Raw genomic sequence first — 16,098 nt, forward strand, 5'->3', positions numbered from 1 at the left:
ATATATATATATATATATATATATATATATATATATATATATATATATATATATATATATATATATATATATATGTATATATTTTGTCCCTTTACTTATTCCTTTCTATCTCTTTTCTTTTCTTAAAAAAAAATAATTTTGAAAAATTGAAATTTGATTAAGCCTAGAGCTAACTAGAAATAGATATTTCGATTCATTTTTTCCTAAATTAATGAATTAATTGTTGATAGAAACTGATAATGATAAAGGACAATGTAATAATGCAATTCCATCATGACATATTTATCACACTTTTATTTTAACGAATTTACTTTTCAAATTTTCCTTAACTTTGAAAATTTAATTAATTTGTCATTTTAAACAATCGCTATCATAGATGAATGATGAAATGAGAAAATGTATGATTGCCATAGCGTAATACTAATAGTACGACCATCATAACACATTGCAAATTATAACATTATTGCTTCTCAAACAATTTTCACTGCTCATAATGTTGTTAAATTGAGCTCAAACTAATCCAGTCAAATAATCCATTTAATTTAGAGTTTAAACATACCAAATTTCACGGGATTTATCAATCAAAAGTTACCGGAATTTCATCTTACTTATCAGATATCGTTGTTGAGTACACTTTACTAAAAGCCATTTTATAACGCCTAGAGCAAAATAATTAAAATGCAAATTTGCTAAAGTACAGAATAAAGAATGGGCTAATTAATGGTTCGAAAATTAGCAATAAATACTTTTGAGTAATTTTAAAAAAGCTCAAATAACAGTGAAAAAAAGATATAAAATTTAAAATTTCTTCAATTCAAACGTTTCCTACCACTTTACTAGAACTATTTGATGGTTAAATTTATATTCATCTTGTAGCACAGATTCTCGACCATATGTTGATTATAATTTGAAGTATTTAGCATGCGTAGTTAACGTGTTACGTGCTATTTTGTAAGTGCTACTTACCAGCAGGCAATGTATGTTTTGGAGTGAATGCGACTATAGCGAGGAGTCCCAGCGTAGTCGTCGCACCGCTCTTGCCACATATACAGCTGTTTCTTCAACACTTTCAACCATTTCTGGTGAAAACGCATCTTCGAGTCGGTTGTTTCGGGATGTTTCTGAGCGCCATATTGGGGTTATTCTAACTTTTTAGTCTCTACGTGGTCGTACGTGAAGGCACGTCACGTAAAAATGTATAAGTTAGACTTTTCGTCTGGGTTTCCTTGCCATTTTATACGATGGAATCATATTCGTTTGAAGAAATTTCCAAATTAGTGCTGGTATCCTGAAACGGGATTCCGGAAATAGAATTCGAATTCCTGACATAGAGCTCAAAAATTCCCTCTAAATTTTTCGTACCCTTACAGGAAAGGCGTATACAAGCAGAGTCTTTTAAAAAGTTTTAATTTCTTCGTATACGTGATCCATTCACTTGACGTTTTAACATTTATGAAATTATCAAGGCTCAAATGTAATGAGTAGCAATACTAAAGCGGTTTAAATCTTTAAGAATTATTAATTTCTCCTATACCAATAACAAGTAGTACATGTATGGATGTAGGATGCATAGCATTAAGAGTAGGCTATAATTGCCTGATAATTTTTCAGTGCATACTATTGGCATTTACAAGTACGTGAATAGATTATGAAGGAATTGAAGTTTCAGATTTATATGATTTTTACTATTTTAATTTTCATTCACTTTATATATCTTTTACGGTTATTAGTCTTTTTTGCCCTCATTGGACATAACATAGCTTAGTGGCGGACAAAAAAAAAAGAAAAATACGGGAGGATACGAAAGTCTGACTCTTCGGATAAGAATGATGTTCGATTCTGCTCTTCCAATATCACAAACCTGTAACCTATAATTCATGATTTCTTAGTCATGATGTCCGATGAACTATGGAGCATTGGTCTTTCACACTCTCTGCTATTCTTTATATCATGAACCTTTAACCTATATTCCATGAGTTCTTAGTTATTTCGTTTTCTTGTTTTTTTTTCTGCAATATTGTGGTGGTAAAACATTTCCTTTCGTTACTTGTTTCATGCATATGTCGGCGTGTGCAGCGTATTTCAATAGCAGTATTTCAGTAGCAGTTTATTTTGCACCTTCCTGATTGTAATTTTCAGTGCTTTCTGATTTCTGATCAGTACAATCTAACAATAATGCCAGCCACTGAGGAAGTTGCTGCTGCCCCTAGCGCTGCCACTGGTGATAACCTGGCTCTCGTGTTATCATCTAACACTAGCGCATCAGTAACAGCACCAACTGGAAAGACTGGAAAAAAAAGGAGCAATATGATGGCAAGGATGAATGTCAGTATTCCAACATCTAAAGTTCTGAAATCGCAAGCAAAGTCGCAACATAGCCATCCACCCTATGGTAACATGATCAAAGCGGCGTTATTGGCTACACAGGATAAGAAGGGTTCAAGCCGTGCGGCAATCCTGAAATACATCATGCAGAATTTTGCGGTCGGCGAAAATCCTACCATGGTGAATTTTTAGTTTTTTGAATAATTTCGCTCCAGCATTTCGAAAATGAATGTATTGGTTGAAATTAATGGAGTATCAGTTAACAGCAGGGGATGATGACGTTGTTGTTTGAAGTTTGAAATGATAAAGTTAAAACTGGTAAGAATTATTGCGGATCTCGGGAGGATTTGTTGCGCATTCTAAAATATTCGGGATTATTCGATTGCATATTTACAAGCGGTGGTATATTGAATAGATACAAAAGATGGAAGGGTTTTATTAATTGCACTTCTCAGCTTTGTTGTCACTCTATCTTTTGTATTTGCAAGTTTTCTGGACAATTTGGCTGTTCTAATCCACAGTTTTTCTTTCTTTTGTAAATCTTAGGCAGACAATAAATGGATTTTGGAAATTCAGGTTAATGCACACCTTAGAATGGGACTAAAGCGCGGTGTCGCATCAGGTGTTCTGAAACAAATGAAAGGCACCGGTGCTTCTGGGTCATTCCGTTTAGTTGATGCAAAATCGGAACCGCCTAAAAAAGTCAAGAAGCCAGCAATTGCAAAGTCTGCCACGGCTGGTGATATGAAATTGCTGTCACCAAAAAAGTCCATGAAGAAAAAATCTGCCACAAAAAAGGTTGTTTATTCGTTACCCAGCTAACTTGTTTAGCATCGACTCCATATTCTGCAACTCAGGAGTGAGATTTAATCTGTTAACCAGTTAGATCACCTGACTTTATATACCGACTAATTGCCAAAACTTGTACAAATGTGCAAATCATCCCACTTCAAAGTTTGTGATTCTTCTACATTTTAAGGTAACTGCGCCAAAGGTTTCAAAACCGAAAGCTGTATCGACAAAGAAGGCAAGTGCTGCTTCTGCAGGAGGAACTCGGAAAAAGAAGTCTGTTGGTAGACCGAAAAAGGCAAAACCTTCGGCAGTTAAATCGAAAACAACAAAGAAGACGGCAACACATGCAAGGAGCAAGAAGGCTGCGGCTTAAGATCAATATTTACCTCATACTCGATCTCATCGATTTTTTACATTTATACAGCGATTTGTATAAGATTCATTGTAAAAGTTTGCAAAATCCTTTCAGAGCATGTATTGTCGATTGACATAGCCCCAGCTCATATGATTTTCATCTGCTGTATGATGTACATGAGCTTCTCAACTAACTTATTAGTAAAATCTATAATATACGTGTCTGGTTACATTCACATGTAAATCTTAAGGTGTTCCTAAAAAGGGATTGTTACAGACCCCAACTTCCAAGTAGATTTGCACTTTGTCTACAGCCTAGGGTGAACTAGGAAAACTTGAGTCCTAGCCAGGTTAGGCGTCAGCCTATCAAAAGGATCTTTTGGACTTACATCTTATAAATTCTGAACAGGGTTGGCGGAATCGAGTTTGTGCCTAATTGGTATTTGGTTTTTTTTTTTTTACAATATCATTACTGAAATTTTAGCTAGAGTTGAGTATGCTAGCTCTGCAAGTTCATTTCATTGCTCAACTAGTCTTGATTATGAACATAAGAACACCTTCTGTACAGCCACGCTGCGCTCAATTTCAGTTCTGTCGGTCGTCCAAAGCTTATACAAAGGCGTAATAATAGGTAGAGTTTGTTTCGCTATTCATATTTGCATAATTTTGCCTTTCTTATAATACACTGAACAGTGAGGAAGCACGGAATCCAAACAGTCATTGATTTCCAAACATTTAAGCTGCTAACTGATCGCAACGTCCTTGGTGATAGCAACAATTCAATTACTGTATCCACATCAAGAGAAACGAACAACAAGGTTGCAAAATAATAAATAATGCACTGGAGAAAATCAGTGAATAAAAGTGAAAAAATAATCTTTGATTGCACTAAGCAGTACAAGAAAACGAACAATCACTATCACGTTAAAGTTAACAATTCCTGAATACAACTAACAATGCATCTCAGCTGCTTCTCTTTGACTGGATGTCATCCGTGAAAGAATTGTTACTTCTTACCAAAAGAATGCTCCAAACATTTCGCTTCTAAAAAAACCCAGACAGTTACGAACAAATGTCTTTGAAAAGTATAGAGTGCAAACTAAATTTAAAGGATAAGCATGCGATGAAACTTGCAGATCTAAAACGGAGAAGTTAAAATGATTAAATTCCGCAACACACACAACACAGAAAAAAGTTGTGCAGAAAATGAACGGAAAATTAGGTGTCTATAAACAAACATAAACTAACAGAAAACAAATGAAATCGAAGCGACTGTAAAAATGGACAGGCCTTTTTTATCCGAAAGGTTTGTTCTCTCGATAAATTCTTCAAGCTAAACCTGTTTGTGATTTCATAAATTTTTTCAATTACTTCGATCAACATTCTATTGCACATTTTCTATTGGTTAATGAGTCAAATCCTCATTAGCACTTCCTTAAATGTTTCCTCATCTGAATTGAAGGACACCTGCGGACTTCTACTTTTAATTAAATGCAGTCAGTAAATGCAATAGTGCAAAATACGGTAAAAACTATGGCACTTGCAAAACATAATGATTACTAGTAACTACGAAACTGTAACGAAATAGGATAGAATGAATACGAAAATAAATAAGAAGTACACATACAATCAAACTGAAAAAATTAGAAAATGAATGCGATAAATTGAATTTTCATAATGGAACTATATTTATAATTCGCATTATTATTTACATACATAAATAGAATGGAATTTGCAATATTACAATATAGCAATTTACAACAACAAAGGCAAATAGCGATAACTTCATTGATTTTGCAAGTTGTCCGTTGACTTTCTTCACCAATGTCTTCATCATAACAGAAGAAATACAAATAATATATCAACAAGTTTGATATAAAGCAGGCTATTATAAATCAGTGTTCCTAGCATAATGGAATGCTGAATAAACTAAAACTCCTAAAATCCTAGCAAAATTCACCGATATTCACTAAAAGATTTCCCCAGTTAAAGTTGGTTTTCTTTAACTCAGACGTGAAATATTTTAAGTGAATGACAGAGACTAAAGATTTTTTCTTTCAGCAAAAGAAAAAATAAGAAAAAAAAACTAAATAAAGAAGATTTAACAATGGGAATATATCTCTGCAATGTGAGCATTGCTAGCACGTTAGCAAGTTCACTGCTGAAATCATGAGAATACGTACTAAAAGAACCAAAGCCAAGGAAAAAAGAGTATTTCTGCTTGATAACAGCATCTGATCTGACATATTTAAAACAGAAATTTACTATTCATGATGAATTAGCATGAAATATTAAGATGGGCGTGCTGTTAATGAGGAGAAATATAATCGTTCACGAGATAACGGTTCGAAAATTTTTAATTATTTTAATTACAAGTTAATTTTATGAGTTCTATCCATTGAAACGAGGGCTATGACAAGATCCCAACTAAACCCATGCAAATGATCAGAAATCGTGCATTTCGCTGGAAAAACTAAGCAGAATTCAAATTTTATGCTAGTAATTCCTTAAGCGCAAGCTATAAAGACAAAAAAAAGAAGAAAAATGAGCAGAAATTCGATTACTTGGTTTGCGGTGCCTTTGGTTGTGCAGGATGAAAAACAGTACTTGATGCCATTAGATTTTGAATATACTGCCCAAGCACCTGATTTTCGGATTGTAATTTTAGACTTTCCTCCTTGACACTGTCAACGCGCTGACTCAAATCTATAAACATCACCATTAAATTACGAATAACGCAGTATGAGAAGGCTAGTGATGATTCCAAAAAAAGTGAAGCTGGAACAAAAACAAATTATTCGTCTACTTAATTCTCAGCAAATTATTATTTTTCTTCACTTTATTTTATTTTTTACTTTTTCTTTTACATGACAAGAGCGAATCCTGTGAGTTCGTAAAATTGGCAGAAACTGGGAAATTAATTTAATAAGGTTCTAAATCCAATAAAGACTTTGTTTACGAAAAATGCTCCTTTAACGGACAAAGTTTTTCTCATTTTTTTAAAGATTAATCACTATACAAATAGTATACAACGCAGGTATTTTAACAATGATGAATGCAGGAAAGGATGAAAGACTGGTAGAACAATTCAGTAATGAAATTACCATCCAGAGTATTCTGAAGTTCGAGAACATGGGATATTAGCCGTGCTTTTTCTTCTTGATCATCAGATTCTTCTCTCGGTAATGGTTGTGCTGGACGAGGGGTCCGACCTCCTGTATCAATTGAATTCCCTTGAGATTCTATAAATAATTCGAAATTTTAATAAAATAAAAAATCTCTTACAGAGAGTTTTCAAACTTTATATTGAAGCTTACCATCATCTGCAAGCGGGAAATTGTCTGTTTCGTCGGTAACCGTCGTATCTGTGGACATCAACCTGGAATAATTTTCTTCTTTTTAAGGTCTAATTAAGGAAAACATTATTCGTCAAATATTGTACCAACTCTAATTCGAGAACGCATACATTTACAAACAGACCTAAGAACTCTCAAAACATCTCAGAATGAGAAACATTATCTGCCAAGAATCTAAATGTCCAAAACTTTACAGACCTAAATTATCCGCATTAAACAAAAGAAAAATTCCTATTATGGAATGTTCCCCTCTGTGATAGATTAGCTATTATCGTTTGAAGCCAATTTTCTGAGATCTCTCATAAGCCCTGTTTTTATTGCAACTGGGACTGACTAATCTTAGTGATAGATGTGAAATCACCCAGCAGAAAAGTGGTGAGGTAAAGGGTTAGTAAAGGGAAAGAAGCAGAGAAATCGATGGATAATGGGGAATGAAGAAAAAAATGGTGAATTATAACGCTAAGAGCCAAATGAAAAGACTGCTAAAGCTTCCTCAATCGATTTCGAAATAATCTTTGAAACGAAAGTTTTAACTTGGTCAGTTATTTATTTTATACTCTAAAATTTAAAAAATACAGGAAATCTTCACCGTACAAATTTCTATGTTTATTACGCTTACACGGAAACTATCCTAATGCCACGTATGTCACGTCACGTGTACATGAATATTCTTCTTTGTATAACTTGGATTATCTAACTCAATAGAGAATTTTAATCTATAAAGTTCTTTACACGGAAAATGACGAATTCATCCGTTAGCAAATACATTACATATCTTCTGTTAGAATAACTGTATATATGCGTAATTTGTCATTTACTGGTAATTCTCCTTACGTTTACTACTTTGATAAGTTACTTATCCTATCGATTGCTGAGAAATACATGGAATGTAAAATAAGTTCTCAAGCCATTCAACAATATGATGTAGTATACCCTTACTTTCATGGTGATCTCACCTTAGAACCCTCAGAAGATGATCGATAACCACTCAATTCGTCAAAAATATCGGAAGGAATTTGAAAAAAAAATTTGCGAAGTGAAAGAGAGCAAGCGATAGGAGACAGAAATGATTGGAAGGCTTCCTCCAGTAGCATCTCCTCTATCCGTCCAGTTGTCAACTCTCACTCATTCGCTTCCTCCTCACTCGACAAAATCAGAGCTATTTTGGCCGAACCGTTTTGCGTCAAAAGTGCAGCGTGGCCGACACATTATACCCGACATATGAGCAATTTCAGATGGTGCAAGAATGTATAAGAATAGTTCTCTTGGGATTCGGGGTACTTCAGCATCCACTTTTATAAGGTTCACTCTCTAAAAATTTTATCTCTTATAAATCACCTTGCTATATTCCAATGAAATAGAATATTGCTGTTTATGACATTTCATCGTTTTTTTTCTTTGAATTGCAATATTACCACTACTTTCATCCATTACTTCTGTCTCGTTTTATTCCACGTGTACATAAAATTTTAAATAACTTCACTTTTTTTTCACTAATTTAAATTATTGAATCATTTCAGGTGTTAGCAATGATTACAGATATGCAATTAGGCGTTGTAGCGAATGCCTTAGGCATTGCTATGCTTTTGCTAGTTGTATTCTTTCATTACATCACAACCAGTCAACGTCAAAAGAAATAACTCAGGTCGTGTTTTCAAATTTCGACTATTTCATTTTTAGTTTGTTGGAAGCATTATTTTAATATTATCACTTTCCAACATCTAATATTGACTGAGAATGAAAATCATATAGTCTAAGCTGTTAGATTTCATTTTTCTTTTCAGTGTAATAGATCGAAACCTATCATTTTATAGTTTCATTATTGGTATATTCTTTACTGGTATATTTCTTATTGGTATATTTTACTGGTATATTTTGTTGATATTGGTTATTGGCATATTTATTCTTATTGGTATATTTTACCTATGTGTCTTATGTTTACAATTAAATTATATTTATTTTATTTCAGGTCAATTATCCACAGCGCTAATATTTTGCTTTGCCTTATCTTTACGTTGATTTATTTTATGAACAACATATCATGTGCCTTGCCAAGGAATTCTTTTTATCTTTCGAGAAACAGTTTCGGCAGTGATACTTTAGACTTCCAATGCTTGCATGTGTTATATATTCGAGAAGTAACTGTATTCATATGTTAATTCTGTAATTTGGAAATTGGGCTCAGAAATTTTCATTTAAAATCTTCCCGAATATGATTTAAAATATTAAAATTAAGTGGCATAAGTAAGCAGGCATAATCGTAAGTAGTGTTGTATTCTGGTTGTATTTTATTTGTTTAAGCTAAAATTGGAATGATGACTGATGATGTAATATATACGTGTTTTTTAAAACTTTTCCATAAAAATTCGTGCAAAATTGTATCTTTATGCTTTCAAAGTTATTACTTTTGCTGTAAATTATCTGATCAAATATCAATTTCCTTATAGAGATAAATAGCAACAACTCTTCATTCAATGAATTCAAAGTCTTAGCTGAACTCAGTATTTACTTTCTTCCTTATCAAACGCAGAGATATTAGCTAAAGTTTTCATTGTTTTAAAAATGTCAAATATATTCCATAACTGGGGTTTTATCGAGTTCATTAGCCATCTTGCTTTTACAGTCGGTAGTTGCTTTTCATCTTTTTTCTCAGATTTGCTTTTTGCAAACACAATTTAAATGAGTTATACGAATAAGTTTATGCGAATTTCTGCGTATCAGCTATTACACCTGTTCCACAGGGCATGGTACACGCTGGTACCTCGTTCACTTTTGCATCTTCTGGAGGTCGAGGTCGGAGATTTCCGGGAAGTGGTTATACATCACCTGGTGGGAGATCTATTGCCAGTAACGAGTAAGTCCAGTTTATTGTGCTGCAGATGTGCAGTATTTCGTTCCCTTCTATCAATTTATTTATGTGCACATTTCCTGTCCCTGTTGTTTAACGTGAAACGATATAATTTGATGCACTAACAGTGACAGATAAGGAATCCAGCGGAATCGCGAGTATCATTATTCTTTCTCAAAAGTGAAACTCATACAAATTATTCATATTTGCTTGTACATTGATTTGCAGACATGTTTAATTATTTGCACCCTAATAGTTCCGAAATTTGTGCACATCTTTTGGTCTTTTTTGTATATATACTTTTTTTTTTTTAGATCTACGGATCATATAGGATGTCTTACAGCAGTTAGGATGACAGCAGTAGCAAAACTTAATCGTTATTTTCGAAGACTTATTCGTTTTCATCAGATGGACTTTGAATTTGCTCTTTGGCAAATGATTTATCTGCTGATCAAACCTCAGAAAGTATACCGCAACTTTATGTATCGCAAGCGTTCGTTTCCTAATCTTTTATGTTTATAATAAATGCTGAGGTTAGAAAAGTATACTTCGGGACTTAACTTAGAATGGAAAATGTTAGTCATTTTATGGTACTCTGAGAGATACTATTGCAAATTTCCTTAGCTAAGTGACAGTGCCGAGGAATTTTGACAATCGCCATAATGCAAGATTCCTTAAAAAATGAAAAAAAAAACTTGCTATTTTAGGGACAAAGGACCAGTGGGCACGCGATGATCCAGCTTTTCTTGTACTTCTTTTGACAGCTCTTGCTGTATCGAGTATTTTATTTGCTTGGACTATTCAACTTTCATTCATTGGTTTCATTGCATTTTTCCTATGGGTCGTTTTCATTGATTGTATTGGTGTTGGAATACTTATCGCGACTATTTTATGGTAATTCATCATTGTTTGGTGATAATTTGGTGCTTGCTTCATCTCTAAAAGGAAAACGAATGAGTCACCATCACGGAAATAGAGAAATATTTGCATATATAAAATTCAATACAATAAGAAGCCTTTCGAAAAGACCAGGATTGAAATATTGTCTCCAATTTTGCCTCTCTGATGTCCGTAGTTTGGTTCAGGAAAAATAATTTTGTGGATTTATAAGCGAATTCAGTGTTGGGATTTACCGATAAGTTACAATAAGAATATTTAGGTTTGCATCTAATCGTTTCTTGAGGCGAGTTGTTGATCAGGATGTGGAATGGGCTTATTGCTTTGATGTACATCTCAACGCGTTTTTCCCGATGCTTATGCTTCTTCATGTTCTTTTACCCCTCACATTTTCGCGTAAGATCGATAGTTTTTCGCAATTCTTTGGAATATAATATATCGTTTTTTAGATATAGTAATTATCGCTTATTTAATGACAATTCAATATCACGAAACTGCTTTTTAGATCTGATAGGTTTCGATGCATTTTTGCCGCGACTGTTTGGTAATACGATTTGGTTTGTGGCTATAGTTTATTATATATATATCACCTTCTTGGGATATACTGGTATCTTACATAATTTTTTGGTAGTTTTGGGATTTATATATTATTTGCGAAAAAAAAGAAAGTGGGAAGAATTCGGGAAATCAATCTGGAATCCTTTCCACTTCCTTAAGGTTTACTATAGATATAGATGGTATTCTTTATCTCTTTATTCAAATAATTGTACATTTATACAGAAAGCTGTATCTTCAATCTTTTAGTTACTGCAAACCAAGATGATTTTAAGGTTTTTTGATCTGAATAAACATCTGTATTAATTCTGATTTGAGGAAAATAAAATTTTCAATTCCATTTTTTATTTTCACATCCTGAAATTTTCCACTTTTAGCACTTCCAATATTGAAAAATACACACATCTTCTTATACCCGATTTCGTTCCTCTTCATATTTTATGTGGCGACTGTTACGGCCGGTTGGAATATTTCGCTGACAGCTATGGATTTTTATCATTTAAGAGCTGAAAATAAACAAAGAGGACATTGAGAGTATGATCTTTGTTTTTTGTAAATATAATTCTTATTTGCATTCATGCCTTTGCTGTTATAATATACATCCGTCATAAGTAGGCTTCAGCCTACTCTGCATTACGTAAGGATAGGTTGAACTTTGTTCAATAATTTTCTTAGTGATTTTCAACCTCAGCATTGTGTAATTTCCAACTTTTGCTAAAATTTGAAAAGAGTTGAACACTCTGCTTCAAAGGATATATCTTCCATTTGTTTTCACTCATTGATATTTTCTTTGCTTTTTATGCTTGTAACTTTGTAAAGAACCACACAGTTAAAGAGATGTGTTTATTTACAGAAAGTCTTGCATTTTAGAAACGTAGATAAATATCCGTAGATGAATATTCAATCGAAAAAAGATCATCTCGACTCATCTGTTGCTAATCTGTTAATTGTTTGTATATTGTCTTATAATGGTTCTTTTTTCTAACCTGGTGAACAATTCCTTGTTCAAACAAAGGAAATTTTCGGGTTTACGGGTTGGATACAAAGAAAAATGATTGAAGGTCATCTCGAATTGGTTTGTATTTGTTTGCTGTTTTTAAAAGATGAATACAGATATAATACGAATGGAAATCGTGGAAGAACCGAAAGGAATAATACGGGGATGTTATTTCAATCTTGTTGATAATAAATCTTTTAGATCTAATTCGCTTTATTTAATCAGTAATATCAAAGTAAACAAATCAAAGGAAGAATGGAGAAGGAGGTGATTAGATTGATTATCGGTCTATGCGACATGGAGCGTTTTTTTGCATAAAAGAAATATTCGTGAAATAGCTTCTGCATATGGTATTATACAAAGAACTGTTAAATTACATGGTAGATGTTTAGGTTCTGGATACTCAATCATCCGCAGAAGTCATTGGTTAGCTAATGGTATAAATTACCGCTAACCTTAATTTAATGATCTAAACTCATGGGTAAATGAAATGTAAGCTACTTGAAGCAATTATCATCGGTTATCAATTGGTGGTCCATTGTATTATCCATTGTAAATATACAAGGAAAGAAAAGCTGAAACTATTAATTGCTTTCCAGTTGAAATATTAAAGCTGTAATATTGAGAGTTATTAAACGGAATGCTACTGAATATCGTTCTCTTAGAAAGAATTCAGTTTTCGGTATGTTTTGTTGAAGAGTAAGATTGTTGGATTCATGTAGTTTTTCAGCTCTTCTGTATATAATACCTGGGAGCTTTACATACGGCAATGCTTATTCACTGGCACTGATTCTTTCAAATAATCCATCCGGATAATGACAAATTATCGTTGAGAATTGAAATTCATTCGTTAATATCCAGGTTGTTTATTGCATCATTGTACAATATCCCCAATAACATGTGCTAAAATGATTTATTATTTTTTACAAATATAAACATTTATGAAAATGAGAAAATAAAAAAAAAGTGTTAACAATGTGTGTTGCATAATTTTTTACAGCATTTAAGAACTTTTTTTGAAAATTAACTATAATGTCTAACACTTGATTTCATATTTGTCATTGATCAAATCAGTTTTCAGACATACTATCTAATCAGAATATTTGAATCTTGATCGTTATTTTCATAATATTTTAATATGTTTCACACTTACCAAAATTAGTTTAACGACTTATTTATTCTTTTCCATTAAATAAATTTTTTTAGATTTTACTTTTTAAATAATATAATATATGGATAAGTAGAGTATACAGTATTACGGTAAATTCATTAGAAAGATGAATGCATACAGTTAAAAAAACATGTGAATAATAGATTATTGAATAAGTCAATAAATATTCAAGTAAGTAAGCAAATAAGAAGTGGAAATGTGAATAATCAAATAAGGTTATCAGTCAAAAACTCAAATTTAATGTTTTTGTTAACTTACTTGAAAATAATAAAAGTGAGTGGAAAAATGATTCTCGAATTCTTATCGATAACATTTACATCGCATGTTCGAAAAGATGCTACAACAGAACGTGCCTGCGAATGTAGCCATTGAACATGGATTTTAATAGTTTGTCTTCGAAGTTTCATTCTCAGATTCCCATGTTGTCTCAAGCTAAATATTACTTCCTTCGGTTACATAAACATATTTGTCGAAGAGATAGCAAGGAAACTTACATCAACTATCCGCAACTCTTCCTATGTTGCGTTTCTTATCAAATACGAGGGATTTTTAAAAAATTCATTGATAGCATGATGGATATGTAAAGCTAAATAATAGCATTGTTTTCAATAGTAGATGTAATAGCTCCTTAGCTTGCATTCTTCTACAATTGTAAATATTCCATGTATCATACGTGCAAATTTTCTCCCAACTAATTTATAAGAACATGAAAAGAAGTCTGTTCTGTAGCTATTTTCAGATTTTCAATCAAGAATTAATGGTAATATAGCAGACAATAATTGGTATCTTTTTCATCTCTAAAAAAGAAAAAAAAATCATCTGTGCATTTTCAAATCAACTATTAACATGCAATGTGTTCAGAAAACTTGTCAATGATTTGAAAAATACGACGTATTGACAGAATAACAGATATTAGTATTATCATTTACTTAATTCATCTTTCATCTACTTTCAACCTAATCGTAAACTAAACAATTACCGCTTACATTTTGTCCATTGTCATTTCATTGTCACTTCAAGTCGTTATCACATTCATAAATCGACTTTCATTATCTTTATTTTCACTCGCCTTACCTTTATTTCACTATCGATTATTAACTTTAACCAGCATTACAGTTATGGCAAAATTATATCACTTATTATTTAAATTTAAACTATCAGACGCAGTACAAAAAAGAAGTGAGAGATATTATTCAGCCTAAATGCTTATAACTTACCGCTTCTTATGGCACAATTTATTATTGGTGGTGAGTCGAGGATAATCGGGAATGTTCAAATCTATATTCTCCCTAGTGGGCATTAATGATAATAGTGGTGATGGGGAACGTTTTCCACCGCTATCATCAGTAACGATATTTTTGTAAAGCATTTCATTGGATATTGCTGACTCATTCTTTCGATTTTTTCCAATTCTCTGCAAAGAAATATGTCATAATCTTGATATCAAAATATAGGAAATGATTTTCATGGTACCATATAATAACAGAGCCAGATACATTTCTGAGTGGTGATGTAAACAAGTAAACAATTAATTTTGGAATGAATAAAAGATTAGGATGAACAAATGTTAGATATACTGGAGGTAAGCTTAAAATATTATAGTTGAGATATCCAGTTAGTTGTTGCGGAAATAAAACTAAAAAGATTAGAGAATAAAAAGTTTCAAAACTAAAAATAAGCAGATTATAAATAAATCATAAATTTATAGATTCATAAATCGATTGAATTATTGAGATTAGATTAACTGAAATATATAGCAGTCTTCAAAAGTTGATTATGAAATTCAAATTTACAGGTTCGTGAATTAGAACTTTATCTACAACTTCGCGGTGTTTATCAAAAGAGATCATACCTCCGTCACGGAGTGAGATACATGACCATATAAGTTAACATCTTTCTTATCAATAACAGTACGACGTTTCTTGCTCTCATTCGTCCATTTACTTACCGTTTCACAAGGCTTACTTTGACCACCATAATGTGAATAATTTACTGCCGCATATTCCAACAATGCCGCAAATACAAACATAAAGCATACCACCTTAAAGGACCATTTGAAGGGAAAAACATACTTGATCATAATTAACAGATAGTTAATTAGAGATTACGGTACACTTATTAACAATTATTTCCAATTGCTTTAATTAGCTGCAAACTTACAAGGTAAACATCGATACTTTTCACATAACTAATACGTGGTAGTGATTGTCTTACTCCAGCACTAATTGTTGTCATTGTTAACACTGTTGTTGTCCCTGCAACTCATCATTTGTGAAAAAATAGAAAATGAATTAGGTTAAATTTTTACCAATAAGACTAATATTTTATAATGTCACATTGTTTTATATCCAATGTTGATATAATAACAAACAAACCTAAAACGACACGAGCTGACGTAGCTTCATGATTAATCCAAAAGCTAACCCAAGATAGCATTACGATAAGCATACAAGATAGATAAGTTTGAAAACAAAGTAACCAGCAGATCGTTTAAAATGAAAAGCTAATGATAAACGCTGATATGCACCTGAAATGAAGGCATGCGTAATTATTTAATAATAATTAATAATAATAATAATAACAATAATAATAATAATAATAATAATAATAATAATAATAATAATAATAATAATAATAATAATAATAATAATAATAATAATAATAATAATAATAATAATAATAATAATAATAATAATAATAATAATAATAATAATAATAATAATAATAATAATAATAATAATAATAATAATAATAATAATAATAATAATAATAATAATAATAATAATAATAATAATAATAATAA

The 16,098-nt window shown here is 32.0% G+C and overlaps 4 protein-coding genes across 4 annotated transcripts in view; 2 read left to right on the forward strand and 2 right to left on the reverse strand.

The window, feature by feature from the left end:
- The first annotated feature begins 1,981 nt into the window (after window positions 1–1,981).
- Window positions 1,982–3,681, forward strand: LOAG_06950 (linker histone H1 and H5 family protein). Its single transcript, XM_003142484.2, has 3 exons — window positions 1,982–2,505; window positions 2,902–3,123; window positions 3,305–3,681. Exons 1-3 carry the CDS (start codon window positions 2,176–2,178, stop codon window positions 3,488–3,490), a joined length of 738 nt encoding a protein of 245 aa, XP_003142532.1. The 5' UTR covers window positions 1,982–2,175; the 3' UTR covers window positions 3,491–3,681.
- A 421-nt stretch (window positions 3,682–4,102) lies between these two features.
- Window positions 4,103–6,856, reverse strand: LOAG_06951 (short coiled-coil protein). Its single transcript, XM_020447296.1, has 4 exons — window positions 6,789–6,856; window positions 6,576–6,713; window positions 6,036–6,177; window positions 4,103–4,515 (listed from the first exon to the last, which is right to left on the reverse strand). The coding sequence occupies exons 1-4, from the start codon at window positions 6,844–6,846 to the stop codon at window positions 4,485–4,487; spliced, it is 369 nt and encodes a 122-aa protein (XP_020302458.1). The 5' UTR covers window positions 6,847–6,856; the 3' UTR covers window positions 4,103–4,484.
- Window positions 6,857–9,485: 2,629 nt separating this feature from the next.
- On the forward strand, window positions 9,486–12,290 carry LOAG_06952 (hypothetical protein). The gene is made up of 6 exons (XM_020447297.1): window positions 9,486–9,681; window positions 9,990–10,168; window positions 10,383–10,569; window positions 10,835–10,968; window positions 11,078–11,179; window positions 11,505–12,290. Exons 1-6 carry the CDS (start codon window positions 9,572–9,574, stop codon window positions 11,657–11,659), a joined length of 867 nt encoding a protein of 288 aa, XP_020302459.1. The 5' UTR covers window positions 9,486–9,571; the 3' UTR covers window positions 11,660–12,290.
- Window positions 12,291–14,508: 2,218 nt separating this feature from the next.
- LOAG_06953 (hypothetical protein) overlaps window positions 14,509–16,098 on the reverse strand; it is a gene marked incomplete at both ends in the record, with an annotated part of 5,374 nt that continues 3,784 nt past the window's right edge. The window contains 4 exons of the mRNA XM_020447298.1: window positions 14,509–14,709; window positions 15,148–15,336; window positions 15,456–15,550; window positions 15,775–15,822. Of these exons, the coding sequence (XP_020302460.1) occupies window positions 14,509–14,709; window positions 15,148–15,336; window positions 15,456–15,550; window positions 15,775–15,822 (533 nt within the window). The remainder of the gene's footprint in view (window positions 14,710–15,147; window positions 15,337–15,455; window positions 15,551–15,774; window positions 15,823–16,098) is intronic.

This window comes from Loa loa, assembly GCF_000183805.2.
Source record: "Loa loa unplaced genomic scaffold supercont3.52, whole genome shotgun sequence".
NCBI classification, from domain to species: domain Eukaryota; kingdom Metazoa; phylum Nematoda; class Chromadorea; order Rhabditida; family Onchocercidae; genus Loa; species Loa loa.